The sequence below is a fragment of the Orcinus orca genome, chromosome 15 (genome assembly GCF_937001465.1).
Source record: "Orcinus orca chromosome 15, mOrcOrc1.1, whole genome shotgun sequence".
Classification (NCBI taxonomy): domain Eukaryota; kingdom Metazoa; phylum Chordata; class Mammalia; order Artiodactyla; family Delphinidae; genus Orcinus; species Orcinus orca.
The window spans coordinates 57,041,344-57,061,828 of record NC_064573.1 but is presented as its reverse complement, the minus strand read 5'-3'; the positions used below and the strand labels follow the sequence as shown (position 1 = coordinate 57,061,828).

General features: G+C 46.8%; 1 protein-coding gene across 2 annotated transcripts; it reads left to right on the top strand.

Moving 5' to 3' along the window:
- The first annotated feature begins 5,106 nt into the window (after positions 1-5,106).
- TMEM200C (transmembrane protein 200C) lies at positions 5,107-18,532 on the top strand. Of its 2 annotated transcripts, none has more exons than XM_012535269.3 (2): positions 5,107-5,241; positions 7,981-18,532. In XM_012535269.3, the coding sequence occupies exon 2, from the start codon at positions 8,215-8,217 to the stop codon at positions 10,066-10,068; it is 1,854 nt and encodes a 617-aa protein (XP_012390723.1). In that variant the 5' UTR covers positions 5,107-5,241; positions 7,981-8,214; the 3' UTR covers positions 10,069-18,532. The 2 variants fall into 2 exon arrangements, with proteins under 2 accessions (XP_012390723.1, XP_004275993.1); XM_004275945.4 differs by having other exon boundaries at positions 5,108-5,241; positions 8,118-18,532.
- Positions 18,533-20,485: the final 1,953 nt, after the last annotated feature.

The window sequence follows — 20,485 nt, the reverse complement described above, 5'->3', positions numbered from 1 at the left end:
AGACCTCAATTATCTTATGAAGCACACAATCCAGCTTTGACGGTGTACCTGGAAAATGGTAGAAAATGCAGGCCATAGGGGGAAACTGAATGTACAAAAATGAACCTACTTATTAGAGAAAACAACCACTGGTCGGGCCCTAGAGCCTGGTGATTTGCAAAATTAAGAACGAATGCTGCTGAAGGCAGTCGCGAAGGCTGTCTTTGTCACATGCCGTTTGTCTGGAATGGAGGTAAAGGTCCCCGTACGATGTGCTCTACGGAAGCCTCTTTAGACGTTTCATCATTTCCTTCCCTTTGTGGTGTAAGCATTTGGGCTCGAACACTGACAACTTTCAGAAACACAAGAAACAGGCTGGATCGTGACCTTGACACAGCATGAGTTTACCCTTAGTTTCCAAACAGAAGTTCTTGAAAGTGATGCTGAGTTGCTTCTCTCAGAGGTTCCTTTGTGGGACTCTGGGGAATAAAGGCAGAGGCAAGCGCCAGTCCTTCTGGCACAGCAGTGTCTGTGGGGAAGGGCTAGAAACACAAACCACGTAACCTCTAACTGTGAGAAACCAAAGCTTTCCCATCCTTGGGCTTCTATTGCTCCACCCAGGCTCTGCTGGGTGATTTCCTTCTTGCCTATTCTGTTCCAAAAGAAATCTAATGGGGCTTTAATCCACCGTTGCATTTCCTGTTTTCTGTTTTAGCAGGCTCTTTTGTCCTTTGCATGTGCCATGAAAAAAGTGTGAGGCTACCAAGGTATGTAATGGTGGGTATAAAGATCAAAGACTGTGCCCGCTGAAATCGGAATTTCAGCTAAACAACACATAGCTTTTGAGCGTATGTTCCATGTGAGATTTTATTTGCTAAATCTATTGCTTGGTGTATTGTTTTCTTTGGTCGTGTTTTTGTTTGTCCTATTGTCTTTTATCAGCAAGGGCATGAAGAGGGAACAAGAAGAAAGAAGGAGGGCTTCCCTGGTGGCACAGTGGTTGAGAGTCCGCCTGCCGATGTAGGGGACACGGGTTCGTGCCCCGGTCCGGGAGGATCCCGCATGCCGCGGAGCGGCTGGGCCCGTGAGCCATGGCCGCTGAGCCTGCGCATCCGGAGCCTGTGCTCCTCAACGGGAGAGGCCACAATGGTGAGAGGCTTGCGTACCACAAAAAAATAAATAAATAAATAAATAAAGAGAGGAGGAGTGAGACATTTGGTGTCCCATGTTCAACCTCGAGATAGTGGTTTCCTTCTTCTGCTGTAGAGATGCCAGAAAAAGGCTTTAGAGTCCTTCTGTGAAGTCCTCAACCTCCAGTCTGAAGACTGTCCTCTTGGTTGTGTTTCTGCAAACTCCTAATTTGCCTCTAGACTGACATGAGTTTGAAATCTGGGTTCTCCAGCAAACTGAAATGAAAGGGCCCTTGTAATTGCAATATGAGTCAGGTAGCAATGGGGAAAATGTTTCCACTCCCCCGGAGAGTGGGCTTCTTAAGTGGCACTGGGCCATCGCCACGTGGGCCACAAGGGCAGGTGTCGCGCCATCACCACAGCTGATCCTGTAACTCCACTTCAGAGTGATTAAGTGCAGGGACCTCCCATGTAGATGCTGGCAAATGTGAACACAACGGGAGAGTGAGGGTAACAAGCTGGGAGAAGATGTGCAGGCTAACGAGGATGATGGCTAAATGTAATGAGTGTTTACCACGCGCTAAGCGTTAGGGAACATGAACTAACCTTGTTTAATCCTCACAGTAATGCTATCAGGTAGGTGTGTGTCATGATCCCCATAACAGATGAGGAAACCGAGGCAGAGAAGATTCCATCATTTACTTATCTGATTAAATTACATCGTTAGTTTGTGGAGGATACAAACTGGTTCCAGAATATACGGCCCTAAACTACCTCTGTTTCTGCAGCCTGAACAATCTGTGCGATCAGGGCGTGGGGAGAGGTAGGAATCGCTGAGCGGCTGACACAAGCAAAGCCTTTCCCACTGCACGTTTCTGGAGACCAAGGGGGGCCTGAGTGGGCCTACAGCAGGCCAGCCACCATGGCGTCTCCCCTGAGCGGCCCTAGGAACACAGGCAAGCAAGCCGCCAGCCCAGGGTGATGAAGTGATCAGGGTCAGTAAATGGATTGTGAATTACTTATGAAACGGAACACATTACATAAGGGTTGTTTTTAAGAAAGAGCAGATGAAAGATTTCAGGTCAGAGTTTAATCCAACTAAACTAAGCTCATCTTTTCCCTCTTCTTTTTTCCCAAGGCCTTCGTTACTGTCCTGCTACCACATGTTCTGAATGTACGTTGGGCTGAGCCCCGAGTTCTTGAGACACCGGTGAATTATTATGATTAGGTAGCCTTGGCCCTTCAGTTTCCAGCAGGGCGAAAGGGAGTGTCCCACAATCTCAGAAATCATCCCAACTGAACGGCCAGTGTAATTAGAAAGAAAGTAACTCCAGAAGGGCCAAGAGCATCACTGTTCCTTTCAAAATAACTACGTAACTTGGAAATCCGTGGGAATGTATGTTGATATATTATTACAGAGGTGATAAAGGACTCCACTGGAAACAGATGTGATCTGATTTCCTCTGATACCCTGAGCTGAAAACAGAATTACTGAAGGTGATAACACTCAGGTGAAATGAAACAGTTCAAAGTTCCAAAGAACTTAGTTTGGAAGGAAGCCTTTGGATAATAAACCATAAATTTTATTGCAGTCACCAACATAAGAAAAATATGTCCCAAGGCCTGTTTGTCTAGAAAAGGATGCTTCTCTTTTCTCCTCAAATCCCTCAAATGAGTTTTAACTGTGCAAATGAGGGCTATAATTTATGTAGAAATTTGAAACTATTAACGGCTTAATCCACCTCAGACCGTATTGAAGTTCTGCAGCATGATTCCCGTTTACACAGCTCAGCAAACAGAGGCCCAAGAGGATAGGAGTTGTCCCCCGTGGCCCCTGGCAGCTAGCTGTGTAATGAGATCTTAGATCCAATCTTTGTGCAAAACACCAGTTTATTACTGGGATTCAAGAAGTCTAGATGCTCAGAGCCAAAAAACAAAAAAAAACCCAGAAACCTTTTCAAATCACTATTAGACCCAGTGATTTCTTCTTTGCAGTGATTTCTCTAAAGGGAAACACTCCAATGTGGGATTGAAAACTTCCCCTTGGTTATGGCTTGTTTTCTAGCGTTCTGAACCTGAGCAGGAACAGAGAGGTAGAAGGTGGTGGGCTCTGAACACCCTGATCAACATCCAGCTTCATTATTTGCTTGGAAAGGGGGACAGAGGCCACCTTCCAAACAAGCAGGTGCAGGAGGTTTCCTCTGAGGAAACATTTCTCCTCCACCCCCTCCTGTCTCCCCACCATCTCCATCCCCGTATCATCACATTTCTCTCTTGAAGCCCGTGAATGTTTGGTCCTTATTGTTCTTTTTGCAAAGTGCAAGCTCTAGCTTTAAACACAAGAGAATGCTGTGCACCTTGAGGAACAATCTTGTAACTGGAACTGTGGGCGGCAAAGCCCTCCTGGGTGGGATCCGTGGACCCTTAAACAGCCAGCCAAACTCAGAATATACAACAGCGCCCCCAGCCAAATATTTCTGTCTGGACCCCGAAGTTCAGACAGCACCTGCTCTTCTGTTGCTTTCTTCTTGAACCTCGGCTGCCCCATTTCAATAGATAATTTAAAACTTTCTTACTTTCTTCTCAATTCTCCACGGGGAAATTCCACTTTGAAATTCTTTTTTCCCTGTCATTTTTACTTTACAGTTGAGAGGGCAGGGACGAGCTAGGAAACAGGATTTCTCTCTCCCTCTCGCTTTTTAAAAATGACGTAGGGAGTTTGGACGGCCTCCCTACCCCCACCTCCCCTCTGATTCTAACCCTGATTCCTGGAGAATGACAGTTTTCCTTTCCATGTTTGCTGATGACCGCGCGGGTCGGAGCAGGAGGGGCTGCCGCACAGCGAGAGCCCCGGGGCTGATTCTAATCTCCGATGGGCCCCAACTGCCCGCGTCCGGGGGAGCGGCCGAGGTCCCGGGGAGGCCGGCCACAAAGCCCGGCTGGGCTGGAGCGCGAGGACAGCGGACCGCGGTTGCCACAAGCCCCGCGGGGCGCGCAGCTCGGCGGGGGCGGCTCCACTCCGCCGGGCCCGAGTTCGCTGGGGGACAACTTACTGTGTTCGCTCTGCGTCCACACTGCCAACTCCCAAGTGGGAGGGGGGGAAACAGCAAAAGCTGTGTCGCGTCCGACAGTACAGGCAACAAAAGAGGAGAGAGGAGAGGGGAGGCGGGGAGGGAGGGAGGCAAGGAGACGGGGGCGCTACCCCTTGCTCCCCGAGAGCACCCCCCGGATGCTGATGGGGAGCCCCTCCCGGAGCGGCGGCCCTTTCTCTGGGCCCCCTTCGGCCCGCTGGTCAGACAGGTTAGTTGGGAGAAAAAGAACAAAGCTCCCAGCCAGGGCAGGCAGCGGTCCCGGGGCGCCCCGGGGGATGGGAGGGCCGAGGCCGAGGCGCCCGGCGCCCTGCCCTCCCCGCGCGCGCCCCCGGCCCGGGCCCGCTCCTCCGCCTCCCCTCACGCCTCCCAGTCCTCGGGGAAGCGGTTCTTCCGAAGGGACGCGCGCCCGCGGGAGAGGAAGTGGTGGGAGCGGGGGGAGGCCGGCGGGGGGGCGGCGGCGGGGAGCCGGGGAGGAGGCGGGGGACGGGGGGCGGGTGCGCCCCAGAGCTGCCGAGTCGGGCCGGGTACCGACTGCCATCCTGCAGCAATTTCCCTGTGTCATGGCTCCGGTCTCTTAGCAACAGCCGCGGGTCCGGCCGCCCCGAGCCGAGCGAGCCGCCGCCGCCGCCGCCGCCGCCGCCGCCGCCGCCGCCGCCGCGGGCTCAACTCCACCCGGCGGAGCCCGGCGCGCGGCAGCCACACAAAGAGGCGCCGGGTCGGCCGGGAGCGCCGCGGGAGGGCACGGCGAGGGACCGGGGCGGCGGCGGCGGGGAGAGCGGCTCCAGGCAGGATGCAGGATGCGGAGGACCTGACACTTCTTGGAAACTCTTGGAAATGGCTCCCGCCCCGGCACCGTATGGGGCTGCGCACCCCGGGCGGGCGCTCGCCCCTGCTGCGCTGCTGAGCCGCGCTCGGATGGAGGGCCCCGAGGCGCTGTCCCTGCGCTCCGCCGTCGGCTCGGGCTGAAAAAGTTTCTCCATGGTTCCTTTGTGTAGCCCGAGCGCCCGTTCTCTGGCTGCGAGCTGCCCCAGTCTACCCGGGTAAGTGAGCGATATTGTTTGCTTACAGTGCTGCCATTTTGAGCAATTCTGTCTGTCCCCGGCCCCCGAGCGGCCCCTCCCCAGCCCTCCTGCCCGAGCCCGGGTCCCCCGGGCGGGTGTTCGGGAGAGTAATTTTCCTGGGCGGGCTACACGGCATGCGCTGCCCAGATAAAAGCGAGTTCAGGACTGCCCTCACTTCGCTCCTGCCTGTTTTCTTTCCAGAGGCGGACTCCCAGCTGCTACACTCATGTGACTCCAACATACATAAGCAGACCTAATAAGAAGGGCAAGGGGCTCGCTGCCCTGCCAGTGAGGGACCGGGGGTCGAGGACCTGGGTCGAGTCCCGGGCAGGGCAGGGCGCTCCCAGTCCTGTGGGCTCTGAGCCTCAGACACCGAGTGGGGCTTAATCCATCATGAGCCGAGAACTTGAATGTCTCTCTTGGAAGCGGTCGTATTTTTAGACATCCCTCCTTTGCTTCCCCATCCTCCATTCCTTAACCACCCAAAGACTAGCACTAGGCAGTAAATTGCTAGGGCAGCCAAGCTCGAATGATAAGTTTGTTTTCCTTCGTTCTGTATGAAGAAAACCTCAAAGGTGGGTTTTCCGTGCCATCTGACCTTTATCAGTATTTCCCGTCAGATGGAAATACATAATAAAGGAGTTCAGGCTTCAGCAGAGCTGAAGGAATAATAAACTAGGGAGTTAATTACTAGCTGTTAAACTAATTTTAAAGATCTTCTGTAAGCGATTTGTTGAAACCCATTCCAGTCTTCCTTACACTCCACCCAGAGCCAAAGCTGCCTTGCTGAGGTGAAATACAGGTGTGGACCTTCCTCTCCCAAGACGTCCAGCACCCATATCAATGCCCAACAAAATGTTAGTTAGCCTTTCTCTCCTCTGGGAGAGCCACCTCGCCAACTGAGTCTGGGTTTGCTTCTAAAATGTCTGGCTTCCTCAATCCTTCTTAAAATCATCACAGGTCTTCAGATTATTACATTAAAGATGCTAGAGTCTAAGCAGTCTTTGTGTTACAACTACGTAATGAATGTGTTCATCTGGGGGTGGGAGGAAGGGATGGACAGTAAGCTACTCTGGTTTTGGGTTTTTTTTTTTTTCAATCTGTACTTACTGGTGCAGCTCCTTAAAAACAAAATTCAAAAGGTTTATAGATGTCTCTCTACTAACCCTCTGTAACCTACCTCATGTTTAACCCCTCTCTAACCCACCTGGCGTTCCTCCTTACTGAAAACCAACCAAGTTCGAGGAGATACTGATTTGCAAACATTAGAAATAGTTGATTACCATTTGATTTTCCACCAGTGGAGGAATGATCCTGCCTGAACTGGTATGATGGAGGTGAATCAAGGGCCAAAGCTCTTCACCCAGGCACCAATTAAAAGCAAAATTCTACCGAAGTAATCCCACATTTCCAAAGGGTAATTTATTCTAAAACATTATTTTATAAAGGATATAATTCCCAAAGGCTTGTGAGTGATATCTAAGCCTTTCAATTTCATACAATGCCCTTAATTTTAACATCTCTATTATAGAAGGGAACACAACCAATGGAACAGAAAATGTGTTACTCTGGGGATCCAGTAGGATTGAAATTTTTAGAAGCTGACAGACATCCACAGAGATGCGTCTGTGCATTTACCTACCCAAGCTTTATTATAAACAACTAAACTTCCTATAGGAGAGTCCATTGACTGTTGCTGTCCTCCTTTCCTAAAAATGACCTCATAAGAAAAAGATGAAAACAGCTCTCATTTGGGGAAATGTCATTCTACAAATCGTTATTATGTAGACTGCTGTACCTAGTTAACTGCCTCCTCATTTGAATATTTGGCTTGTTTAGAATGTGCTGTTGGCACAGTAATAAGGGGTCGGAACGCTATTATGGCAGAGTTTGTTTTTTAGTTTTTGTTTTGCTTTGTTTTCAGATTTGAATTTTCCCATATGAGAAAAAGATCTTTCTCTTGGAGATTCCGGGGGACTTCTCAAATTCCCTGATGAGATCTAGCACATGATACCTTTAAGGGAGTTCCTCTGAGGGAGGAGAGGAAGCCAGAAGGAAGAGCGCAGTTACATAACCAGTTACCTAAACCTAAATATTCCACCCCAAGAAGCTGTCCAGATGTTGCAAAAGAGAAATGAGGAAGCTGTGAGAGGGATCAGCGTGCCTCTAGCTGTAAGAACAGTGATGGCTGAGAGACCAGTTGGTGGAGGGATCCATGGTCAGAGCACTGACATAGTTCTCTACTGTTCTCCTAGCCATGAACTCTTTATTAGTTATCTCAGGTAAATAGTCCGTCTGCCAGGATATGACTTTTAATTCCCATCCAGTGAAATGATTTCCTTTTGTCTTTATAAATCAGTAACTTTTGTGACTGTTTTTGGGACTGTGGGCCCCACACTGACAGATCTCTGTGCTCCGTTAGAGACTTGGAACTCTGGGGCAGCTCCCTTGAGAAAGCCAGGAAAGCCCTCGCCCACTACCGCCGGGTCCCACATTTATTGATAGCTTTTACTAATGGTCAGAATGCCGTTGGCAGTCAGGCAGGAGCGTTTGAAATGAGCACTGCTGGAATAGTACCTACAGAGTGAGTGGAGGATGCGGGGGGGGGGGGGGGGAGAAGGAGGTGGACTCTCCAAGTGTTTTATCGTCTCTGATCACTTATTGCAACAGCGCTTCTCTTCCCTAATCCATTTCCCGCACCCCCTGGTCTCTACCTAGGGCACTCCCGTTAGCGGGTAATGGCCCTGGGACGAGGGACACGCACGTGGTGGGACCCGGGAGCGAGACCATGGCAGCCCGTGGGATGTTGCTGCAGCCAAGCCTACACCCTCTGACTGTCTTCCTCTGCTTTGCAGTGGGAGGAGGTGGCGGAGCAGCTAGTGGGCAGCTGGTGCCCCCGCCCCAGCACAGGCCTCCGCCCCAGGGGCTAGCCCCGCACTGCACCCGCTCGCCATGATCGCCACCGGCGGCCTGCTGAGGATTTCCGCCAGAAAGCAGGATCCCCTCCGCCCCCCAAGCCAAGTCCCCAAGCGCAGGCGGAAAGCCAAGAAGAGGCGCAAGAACGACGTGGTGGTGGTGAAAGGCAAGCTGAAGCTCTGTTCCGTCTCCGGGCTCATCGCCCTCTGCGGGATCCTGGTGCTGCTGGTGGGCATAGCCTTGGCGGTGGTGGGCTACTGGCCCAAGGCCAACGGGACCAACAGGGAGGGGGGTAAGCAGCTGCCGCCCGCAGGCAGCGGCCACCGCGTCCCCACCATGACCAACAGCAGCAGCAGTGGCAGCAGAAACCGGTCCAGGAAGCACCCGGGGCCTCCGGAGGATGTCACCGCCAGTTCCGTGGGCGCGCCCAGGAGCACGCCTCCAGCACGGTCCTCCGCACCCTCTTCGTCCTCTCCTACGTCCGTGGGCTTCTTCTTCCGCATTTTCTCCAGCTACCTACACTCGGACAAGCTCAAGGTCTTTGGGCCCCTCATCATGGGCATCGGCATCTTCCTATTCATCTGCGCCAACGCAGTGCTCCATGAAAACCGGGACAAGACGACGAAGATCATCAACCTGCGGGACCTCTACTCCACCGTCATCGACGTGCACAGCCTCCGCGCCAAAGACCTGGCAGCCGCCGCGGCTGCGGCAGCCGCCGCCTCCTCCTCGTCCTCCGCCCCCGCCTCGGCGCCCCCAGGGGCCGCGCCGCTCAACGGCTTCCTCAGCTACGTGCAGTCGCGGGGCCTGGAGCTGAAGCCCGGAGGCTGTGGCGGCACCGGGGACGCCTTCGGGGCGACGGTGATGCTGGGCAGGGGTGCGTGGCCCCACCCAGCGGCGCTGGGCGGGGGCGGGGCCCGGGGCGCCGCGTCCCCCCCAGATCTGGCCTCGTCCCCGTGCCGCCCGCGGGAGCCCCAGAGCCTGGCGGAGGCCGTGTACAGCATCTACCGTGAGCGCTCCGGCGTGGCCGGCCGTCGCCGGGCCGCCGCCGCCACCGCGGCCGCCAGCAGCAGCAGCAGCCCGGCGCCCTGCAGCCCCCCCGAGAGCTGGGGCCGCCAGAGCACCGCCAGCTCCCTCGTGGGCTCCTCGCTGAGCGCCTTCGCGCTGCTGCCCCTACCGGGGGACCGCGACGGGGATGGGGACGCAGCGGGCGCGAGCCGAGGCTGGCAGCGGCCGCCCGGGGAGCGCGGCTCCCGGGAGATCCCGCGGGGCGAGCCCGACCTGAGCTTCACCGACCTCCGCGGCGCCCGGGGCGGCGCGCGCTGGGCGCCCCGCGAGCCGGAGGAGCCGGCGGGCGCGGCGGCCGCGTGCACCGCCAGGGGGCAGGGCGGCCGCCTGCCCAGGACCGGCAGGTACGCGGCCCTGCGACGCCGCAGCACCAGCGGGCTCCCGGACTACCGGGCGCCCTCGTCCCCCGAGCCCCCGCCCGCCTCGCGCAGCGCGGACCTGGACTCGAGCGTCCCGGCCCCAGCTGCCTCCCCCGAGCCCCCGCTGCGGCGGGAGCGCTCGCCCCCCGCCGGGCCGGACTCGCCGAGCTTCCAGTCGGATGACCCGTCCTGCAGCAATAAGGGCTACACCCCGCTGCGGGAGGCCGGCACCTCCCTGGAGTCAGTGGTGGACCCGGTGGCTGGTGAAAGTCCAGACGGTGATGCCGCCACCTCCCCGGGGGCGGAGCAGAGTCCCCCCGAGGGTCCTGGCCAGAAGCCCCCAGCGGGCGAGCCCCCCCAGCGGGTGCAGAGGCAGTTTACAAACGAGGAGAAACTCTTCATGATTTCCCGATCTCACGCCCCAGCGGTCGAGGACGGAGAACTGGAAACTACTGGCATTTAGGGAAAAAGGAGGCGAGAAAAGAGTGAGAAAATAGGAGAAACGCCCGCTTGAAGCAGTGAGCTTAACAGTTCCCTCTGTCCTTGAGGATTTATCCGAGGAAATCGTCCACTACCCAAAGAGCTGCAGCATGTTAGCCTTGAATTGCGTTCACGAGATTCCTGTAGATAACTCCAAGCAATTTTTTTTTAAAAAAAAAGCAAACTAGTCTTATATGTCCGATGGTGATTGTTCTATGAAAACCAAATGTATTAAAAGGTCAGCAATCTAGTTCATGGATAAAATTCTCTGAATTTTCTTAGGATCAAAATAATATATTTTTGACAGTAACTGTGCACTTTACTCCAACTTTTTTTTTTGGATCCCTAATTTCCCTAACCTGTACTCTGCCGCTGGTTTTGTCCACAGCTGCTTGTGAACGACAAGCTTTTTGCCTCCTATGCTTTTGCGGAGCATAGAAGGGTCTATCTCAGTTCTCTGAGAACTGATATTACTAAAGGAAGTCAAAGCCAAAAGCATGAGTTTGTCGGGAAAGAGCACTTTCCTCGCCCCACCCCACTCTGCTCATCCAGTTGCCCAAAGGCCTCTCTATTTTTGAAAAGGGAATTTACATTTTGCTACTAGGGCGTCTAATGGAGACCAGAGGGGGCCAGCACGTAGATGGACTGTTACATTCCTAAATTTACTATATCAAGTACACGATACTTTATGGAGTACTATCACACCTGTACTGAAAATAGCATTAACATGAAAAAAATCTTTTTTAATAAAACAAGTTTCCAAACAAACAAACATAATACTCCCTCATTTTGCCTTGGAACTAATACTTCTAACACACATAAAACATTAGGCAGTTGAGCTGGTAAATCTAAGATATTTTGCTGTGATACTGCTACTGCGATTCTAGCTCTCTTCCCGCAACGTGCTCAGCACCATCCTCACTCAATCGAGTTCCATCATCTTTTTATCTTTAAATGTAGGGTAGAACTGAACATTTGGGAGTGTGTCTTTCAAAGAGAATGAAACATTAAATAAACAGTAATTTTCTACAGTATTTCTAGTTTACCTCTAAGTATTAATTTACAGAGCATCAGGCTTAATGTTCTGCTGTCATCCTCTTGGAGTTGACCATTTGATTTTTTCTTTTAAGTTCATGATCTTGAATCCGTGGCCTACATAGGCTAGCAGGTGATGTTTTAATAATGTGGTAGATTGTTTGTGCTTGACTTTATTAAAAATCAATTAGTTAATTTTCAAGACCAGTAGACAAACAGTAATTAATGTACCATTCTGATGCCCCCTTCCGTGGAGTGTGAGCTGAGCATCTTGGGAACGGTATGGCTTTTTTTCACCTACTCGGTTACAAGTTCTACAGTTACGCACAGCTCAGGCTATCACGGCAGGAAGTTAAAATACTGATCTTCAAGGAAAACCTTGTCAAAGGTATGGTCATATCGGTGCCCATGAGTGAAACAGTGGGTCCAGTGGAAAGACTGCAGATTCATGAGTGAGGCTGGACCCCAGCTTTTGGCATTTGCCAGCTGTATAGCCTTGAACAAGTCACAAATGCTGAGTCTCAGTGATGCCATCTAGAAAAGGAGAATTACTAGACAAACCTCATAGAGCTGTGAGAGGTGGGACAAGGGGTCCTGTGGACAGAGCCGGGTTGAGTGCTTGGCTCAGAGGAGTACTCAAAGACGGTGGTTACTGGAATTGTTACCATTATAACAGTGTCTGAATGCATGTTGGAGAAGAATGGGCCTTCCCTCCCCTTTAGCTCAAGAAATCCCGGGCTCAAATCTGGAATATCCACTTACTATCTGTGTAACCTTAGGCAAATCACTTAATCCCTCTGGGTCCCTGGTGGAAGATATAATCTCTCTGATTGCCTTCAGGTCTGAAAGCTTTACTTAAATTCAGGGTATTTGTTTTGTCCCGGATATAATCGTATCATATTTGTACATACAACTTTGCCAGATGAATATACTACTTCATAAACTACCATTAAGTGTCACATTCTCTGATCAATTTTTGAAGGACCTAATTTCTTCCCAGATTGAATTTGCATTAAGCTAATAACACACTTTAAAGCTGTGGATTAATTTATTTGGCTCTTCCATAGAGCAAAAGTGAGTTTCCTCTAAGAAGGGTGACAGGCGAGTATAATCATACCTCCAGGTAGTGTTAAATTTCAAGTCTCAATTGTTTTATCACACTTACAAAAGTATTTCAAAATTTCCTAGTTTTTCTTCTCCATTACCTTGCATACTGGGTAATTTATATACTGAGAGAGCTTGATGAGTTGTCTAAAAGGGAAAATAGGTTCTAGTCCTCTAAAATGCTATTTCCAGTCCTCAGAAAATATACTATAAAACGTTTAGCAAATAATTAAGCCACTTCCTCTTAGTTTAACTAAGGGGCAGGCAGAATATTTATGTCTTACAAACTTTAGAAAATTCAGTCCAACCAATTGACTAGGCTTAACAATGCTGATTGCCTTGTTATAGTAATCAGATTAAATAAAAACTTCTAGCTCGTATTGATCTGGACACAGGCCCTCTGAAATTAAGTAACTTCAGCAAACTAATTTAGCTCAGTATCAAGTCACATCTATCTTAACCATTAAGCAATTTAACTGGATTTTTTTTTTTTTAAGCTGGAGGTAAAGAATGAGCCCAATTTTCCAAATCTTGGGAGGAGCTGGGCTGCCATCAGACCTCAGAAAGGAATCCTCTGCAGTTATGACCATAGTGATTCGCAATCCTTCCCTTTCATAGGAGCAGAGATCTTCTGCAATAATAATGTTAAATGTTTACTTGCTACTTTCTGTGGGCCAAGTTCTCTTCTGCCCGCTCTGGACATATGATCTCAGTGACTCCTCACTCCATCCTCACTCAGCTCTATCGAGGTAGGATTATTATTATCCCCACTTTACAGAGAGAGACGCTGAGATCAGAATGATGGAGTACTCGCCCAGCTTACACAGCTGGTGGATGGTGGAGCCAGGATTTACACAGAGTGTTGAGGATTATCTGTACCCACTGGCACATGCTGAGCTGAAGCTGGCATTTCTGGAGACCATCGAAATATTTTCTACATTTTTAGCATCCTGCTTGATCCCTTTCCAGAAACCATTCTTGGAGATATCCGGAGGAATCAGAAGGCACAGCCGTTTAAAAGGTGGAGTTTGCACTTAAGCCTTCAGACTGGCATAAACGAGGCTTTTCAGTGCGACTTTGCAGGGTTTGCTGAGGACATCTTAAACGATCACGGAATCAGCCCCCCTCCTTCATAAATGAGGTCGCTAAGAATCAGAAAGATGAAATAATTTGTTCGAAGGCAAACAGCAGGGGCAGGACTAGAACGTTAAAATAATTGCAACAATTGGCACATGCATTGCCTCCACACCCTGGATTTCTATCATACTAGCTGGGTGACCATGGGCAAGCTACTCAATGTCTCTGTGTCTCCATTTCCTTCCTCATACAATGGGATTAATAATGGTACCTGCCCTTATAGGACTGGTGCAAAGATCAAATGAATTCACACCTGTGTAGAGTGCTTACAACGACCTTGGCACGTAGAAAGTGTTTTTAAAAGCTTTTAAAGTTTTAGTTAAAATAGAATCAACTGCTAAACAGAATAATTTCATATGGCCTTCCTATTTATTAACAGAATAATGTTAGGTTTGAAATCTAAAGAGTAAGGCAACACAGCATGGTGGCTGGAAGCCTGACTTGCGGGGTGGGGATTAGAACACTGGACCGGGGTTAAGTGGAGGTAATAAAGAGCATCTAACGCACAGAATTAATTATTAAAGTACATCAACTAATATACTTAAAGAACTCAGAACAACTCCTGGCACAAATAAACCTTCAGTAAATGTTAACTACTATTATTAAAGGCAAAATAGAGAAAGGTAATTAGTAGGTTAAATTTACTGCTCAGTTGTTAGGGACAACCAATAACTTACTGTATACTGAAAAGTCTCTATAATTCAGGCATATTAGAAAGAAGAGAACTTAAGAAGTGAGGACTGAGGCCTCTGCAATGCCCCCAGTAGACCATGGAATGAAGGAGCGCTGGATGTGTGCTCTTCATGGTCTTGGCATCAGAATGTTATATACAAGCAGTGAATACGCAAACCGGGTAACTTGGCTGTTTCTGGACATGATTATGAAGGCTGGTCACATCAGAAGGGCCAGGCTATCCCCCCTCTCCCCGCGCCCCCGTGGTCCCAACCCCCTTCTGTGAGGGGAGCGGGCTGGGAGAAAGGCTGGATGAAGACTTAAAGTGACGAGCAGATGTGTTTGGATTTTAAAAATTGTCTCAACAAATGTTTTTCCTATGCTAGTTTTTCTGCAGTTTTGAAATTTTTTTTTGAGTTAGAGAACTGGAAAAAAGGAAAGCCCTGCCAAGAACATTAAATTAGAACAAAGTATATGAATTTGTATTTTGATCAGAATACTATTTTTGCCAAGATATTATATATATATGTGTGTATATATATATACACACACACATTTTATAGTCGCATGAAGAATAGGACTGATCTTTGTGGAATTTGTTTTCTATAGACCCAGACTGTTTGTTTGTTTACTTATTTATTTTGGACTAAAAATCCAAAATAAATAAGTAAATTCAAAATTTGCGGTACGCGGGCCTCTCACTGTTGCGGCCTCTCCCGTTGCGGAGCACAGGCTCCGGACGCGCAGGCCCAGCGGCCATGGCTCACGGGTCCAGCCGCTCCGCGGTACGTGGGATCCTCCCGGACCGGGGTACGAACCCGTGTCCCCTGCATCGGCAGGCGGACTCCCAACCACTGCGCCACCAGGGAAGCCCCAAAATTCACTTTTTGAATGACAGACTCTGAAAAGGATTCTGAGGCACTTCTTTTTCCTGTCTCTCTCTAGGGAAATCATCTCCTAGGTCTTTTCTACAAAAGGAATGACTTTAAGTGGATATGAAAATTATATGTGATTTAAGTCACCACAAAATGGGGAGTCCATCTGCACTAACAACTTTAGTCAAACAGCTACCTGCCACCTCCAGAGACCCGGGGAGCAACTTCTTTTGTGTGTGCTGTTTCTCTCTGATGGCAGAAAAGCCCTGGTCAGGTGGTGGGTCCCTCTAGGCACGAGCCACAGCAGGAGTTATAAATGGCCCCATCCTGGGAATTTAGGCTACACCCCTGAGCCAGGGTCCTTTCAGGTTTCTAGCATCTCAGATATATTTATTCAAGTTTAAAATGGCCCTGTAGGGCATTGGCTGAACCATTACTAAAATAACAGGGTTTTTTCTGCTCATAATATTGCCGTCAAAAGACTAAAAAAAGTTAAGCAGATTCACCTAGAGTATCGTAAAGCTTGTGCCTGACTCAGCATCTTTACCTGGCTTCCTCATCCCACACTGTAACTGAGGCCCGCTAAGGGCCAGAAGGCTGACTGTCAATCACAAGAGAGGAAACAAGGGGGCAGATCCCGATGTGGGAGAGCCAGCATCGTGCAAAAAAGACAAAAAACAAAAAGCTAGGCTAGGAAAACTTTTTATTTCACACATGAGCACTTGGTTACCCTTGTCTGCAGATTATCTGTATGCCAAGGAGTGTTTCACAATGAAACATTATGGTAACTTTTATTCCTTAGAAAATATTATTTCAGCAAATGTATGGTGGAGTATATTTTCCAATATTTAAGAAATTCAACATAACACTGTATCATTGACACGAATCTGCTTGATACTAGGGATTGCCAAACGTCTGATAATGTTTAATAATGAAGAAGAGAAACTTATCTGCACATTTACAAATTGCTTTCATGTTGAGAAACTCAACTATCTTTAAACTATGTCTATACTTTCAAAGGGAGAAAGTACACAAGTTATTATAACTGGTGTAGTAGGTCCATCAAAGCAAGACACGGCAAAAAACTACTTTGTCTCAGCGCAGCACTTTGGCCATTCCTTTGCGTTATGTGGTAACTGCCTTACTCCATTTTATATAGCTTATAACTTAAAAGAAAATAATTTCACCTGAAGGAATAAACAGCTTTAGCTGAAGCTGCTGCTGTTTGGGTAAAATACCTAATTCATTTTCAGATCAGTTCAGATTTTTAACTGAGGGTCAGGAGGCAGGCAGGCACCATGGTGCTAGGTGTGAGGAGTGAAGCTATGACGCAGACACAGTTCCAGACCACGGGGTTTGCGGTAGTACTGTTGATACAGGCACATAACCAATCATTTCAGTACAATGTAAGAATTATGAGAGTTATCATGTGGACCCTACAGCTGAATCTTGAGAAATGAAGATGTCAGCTGGGTGCAAGAAGGTGCGAAAGGTGTGTCAAACAGTGGGACCAGCCTGAGCAACTTCATGGAGGGAAAACACCATTTAACGAGCTATACTGTCATAACACAATGTCATAACACAATGTGTCTTTTTCCGAGACTCCCCACAATTGCAGACAGAGCGAGGTGTTTGTTTCAAAAAAAATGAAAAACAACAAAACTATCTATGGACAGATAGATAGATATCTCCTTTTATAACTAGTAGAAGCATTTTTGGAATCAAGATTAAAGTAATTTGGGCATTAAAGTACTTAAAATATATATTCTCTACCATTAGATATTTATTAGACATTTAATTATGCCCCATTTATAACTAACCTTGACAGGCAGGACTTTTTAGTTGTGAAGTATCAGTACATGGGAACTCACCATATTCTCATTGGACCTAAGCTGTCTTTATGAGCAAGAATTGCTTTTGCTGAATCATATATTGCTTTAAAATAACCACTTAGTTTAAATGTTCAAGTTCTGGAAATCATTTCTCTCGGTGTGGTATAAAGGGGATAAGACTGCGAGGGGAATCAGCCATGTGGCAGTGCTGCGCGTGTGCTTCCAGCATGGTGGGTAATGTCGTGCTGACCCACATGCTGTGAGGATTGGAAACAGCGTGAACTCGGGGCTATTTTATCAAGGCTGCAGGGCATTTTTCCAGAATCTAGACGTGATAAATGGATGCATTTGTACATTAATTTGCAACATCATTTATATCAGAGCAAAGATAATTTATCTTTATTAATAAAGCATCCCATTCCTATTTTTTTTCACATCAGTGTTTATGGCAAAAGGAAAGATTATCTAAGGCCTAGTTGTCTCGGATGCAAATAAGAACGAGATAAGTCTGAGTATTCTTTACGGACTATAGCACCAAGACTATGCTTCTAAATTTCTAAGTAGCCAGTCATTTAGGGATAGTCACTGAAACCAGATTCAGCCAGAATAATGGTCTGGCACTGTATAAATGCAGCCTAATACTTCATTTACACATAGAGCTGCAAACTAAAAGACAGAGGGAAAATCTACTTTTTTCAATACAAATATTCTAATACAGTAAAAAAAAAAAAGTATTATTCTCTTCCTTTGAATTTCGCACATTCTGATTTCTTCAAAATCTTTTTAGTGTGTAAACAGCCAAGGCAAAAATACAGTGTGTTCATTCTTCCTTCTAATCCATCAAAGTGAGAACTTTGCAAAAATACTTTCTATTACAGATCAAGTTCAATGGATATATTATCAACTGCAGTGTCATTATCCGAGCCACCAAATAAATTTTTCACAGAGATGTATTTATCGGTAAGAGATTTAAAATGTGGAAATACTGGTAGCTAAAGTGCTACAGTTAATTTGGCATGGTAAAAGATGTCAGGAAGAAAACAGAATTCTTGATAGAGCAAGAAAATTCAAAAGACTAATTTGGTGACCTAAATACTGATCCTCCTGCTTATATAAGCACACATCTCAATGTGTCTGGAGCACAAAATATTAGTTCGGTGCTTGCACGTTCGGTTGTACAATTTCTCCCATTTGTATTCCTAATTTCATTTCAGCTTTATTCCTCGTAACATTTCTTGATTTATCAGTCTTGCTTGGGATTACTATTTTAGAAAAAAAATGAAAGCATTTATAGTAACAGTCATAATAATAATTGTAATAGGCTTAAAGGAGCCCAAAGAGAAATCTGAGTACTTTACTAATAATCTAGTAATTATTTGTGCCCAGTTTTTTATATCTTCTCAGAGAGTAAATTGAATGATATCTTCTTGAAACATGTGCTACCAAAACACAATTAAAATGCATGTTTGCAATGTCCTCCTTTCTTAATCCCACGGACGTTGGACCCTAAAAACTTTCTTTTATTTTTATGATATATTCTAAGTCGAGATTTAGGGATGGATGCTTTCCAAGATTTCTTTTATTTATAAAGCGAATGAAAAAGAAATTTAATAATGCTATAACTGCTTGAAAGATCTGCCATCTTTGATTAAGTCAATGGCAATTAAGCAGAACACAAATAAAGTGAACAGAGCATCCGGCTAGTCTGTAAGGATGAATCATCTTCAATGGAAGTACCAAATAATAGTAAAAAAAAAAAAAAAAGTAAATAAAATGGTATGAAAAGAAGAAACTTCTTTCAGGCATGATTAGAGCCATGAGTAAAAATAATCTAAGTTGATGTGTGGCAATTTCTAATGCAGCATAATTTTAGAAAATTATTTGGTGATTGTATAACTGTGACATGCCTGAAAAATGTTGATTAAACTGGTTTACACAATGGTTGAGAGGTATAATTATTTAGCCACGCTCCCACAGTCATTTGGAAAGCAATTGTAAGTTCCAATTCTAAAAGGCTGTTTTGGATTCTAAGCCCTGGAGCTGGTGGTTGAATGCAAAGCCGTTTCTATCCCCTGAAAATGATGAGGTCCTAGAAGTGTCACAGTCCTGTTTCATTCAACTCTGATTTCATTTGCCCACGTTAGGAAGAACAACTTCAACAGCAATGCAGATCTGTACTTAAATGCTTTCTCTCTTGCCCAGTATTGTTTAGCACACTTAATTCATGGAAGAAAGACAGTGATAAAATATGAAACAGGGTCTCAGAATAAATAATCCAGCCATTGTATCTTTTGACTGATAAGTATGCCATGCAGTCAGTCTTCAAGGCAGAAGAAGGGAAGATGGTTGAGAAGATAAGCCAGAGGACCTCTTAAAATCTGGGGCATTTTTAATAATCTCCTGAAACTGATATGAGTGCCTGAGATTGATGTCCAGATCTTGGCCTGGAATTGTATCAATAGATTTGGGAATCAGTCTGTTGAAATGAACATTAGGACTGATGATAAAAATATCAAGTGGGAAGATTCCTAGGACTTTGAGTTGCAGAAGTGACAGAGGAATGGAGATCTCAGAGGTATTCACGTGGGCACCAGTGGTCCCAGTGCAACATGAAGCAAGGTCACTTTTGCAACTTACTGCATTATCTTGAGGTCCATGAACAAAAGCAGCGTAGTAGGAAAACCTAGCTTCAGGCAGATAATAGTTCTTATGACACAGACTGCAACCTTAAGAAAATCACCAAATACCAAAACTTAATTTCTACATCATAGAATTCTGTCATAGCCCAGGCTTAGGAGAAAAGGTGCTCATGGCCACTTTGGATATTATATTTTGATTTTCCTATCAAGTAGCCTATATTTTCACTATGCACTTTACAGTCAATATTATGAGCATAAGTGAAGGCCTGAATGTTTTAGAAGCTCTGGGCCTTGCCAAGTGGGCTTAATGAAACTAGAAAGAAGCCCTGAAAGTAAAACAAAACAAACAAATGTCAATTTTACAGGCGCTGGAATTGATTTCATACCAAATTTGCATAATTAAATTAAAATAAAAGAAAATAGGAATAATTCATTATGCAACTAAGTTGCTCCTTTTAAACAGACAGGATTTTTTTTTTTCTTACGACTCTAATTAGGAAATTCAGAGATGGTCAAAATCATTTTGAAAGAGCTTATGTTTGTTCCAATGCCAGCTGGGGGCATTTTCAAGGGAAGATGTTCTAGGGAGAGTGTTGGAAGAACTCAAAGTGTCACACCATAAACAGTCATTGGTGGAGTTCACACACTTGATGTGAACATGCTTTTCTCTGGTTTAGTCTTCCTAGAACCAGTCTATGAACTTCTCAAATTTCAAGGTAGAATATAATGCTAAGCAAACCACAGCAATAGCAATGCAAATTTTATCTTATCATGCTATTGTATGCCTAGGGTAGTTCATTTAAATAGCATCATTAATTTTCACTTCAATTCTGGTTTTCCATAGACCGCAATAAAGGGTGCAAGGCTGGGTCTAATTGGCATAAACGTGGTGGGAATTTTACCACTGTCAAAGGATGAATCATTTGATTTAGGTTAAAAACAATCTATCCTGCTTTATCCTTATTGAACACCTATGTTGATCCTTGTGAAACCTTCCCTGAACCATTTTGTGCTAGAATTGTCCTGGGGAGCAATTCCAAAACCATATTGAACAGAAGAGTCAGTCTTTAAAATTTATCAACACCCCATTTTCAGACTGCTTTCTG

Bases quoted from the DNA above. Each gene is read 5' to 3' on its own strand.
- TMEM200C (XM_012535269.3), top strand. From the start codon at position 8,215: ATGATCGCCACCGGCGGCCTGCTGAGGATTTCCGCCAGAAAGCAGGAT.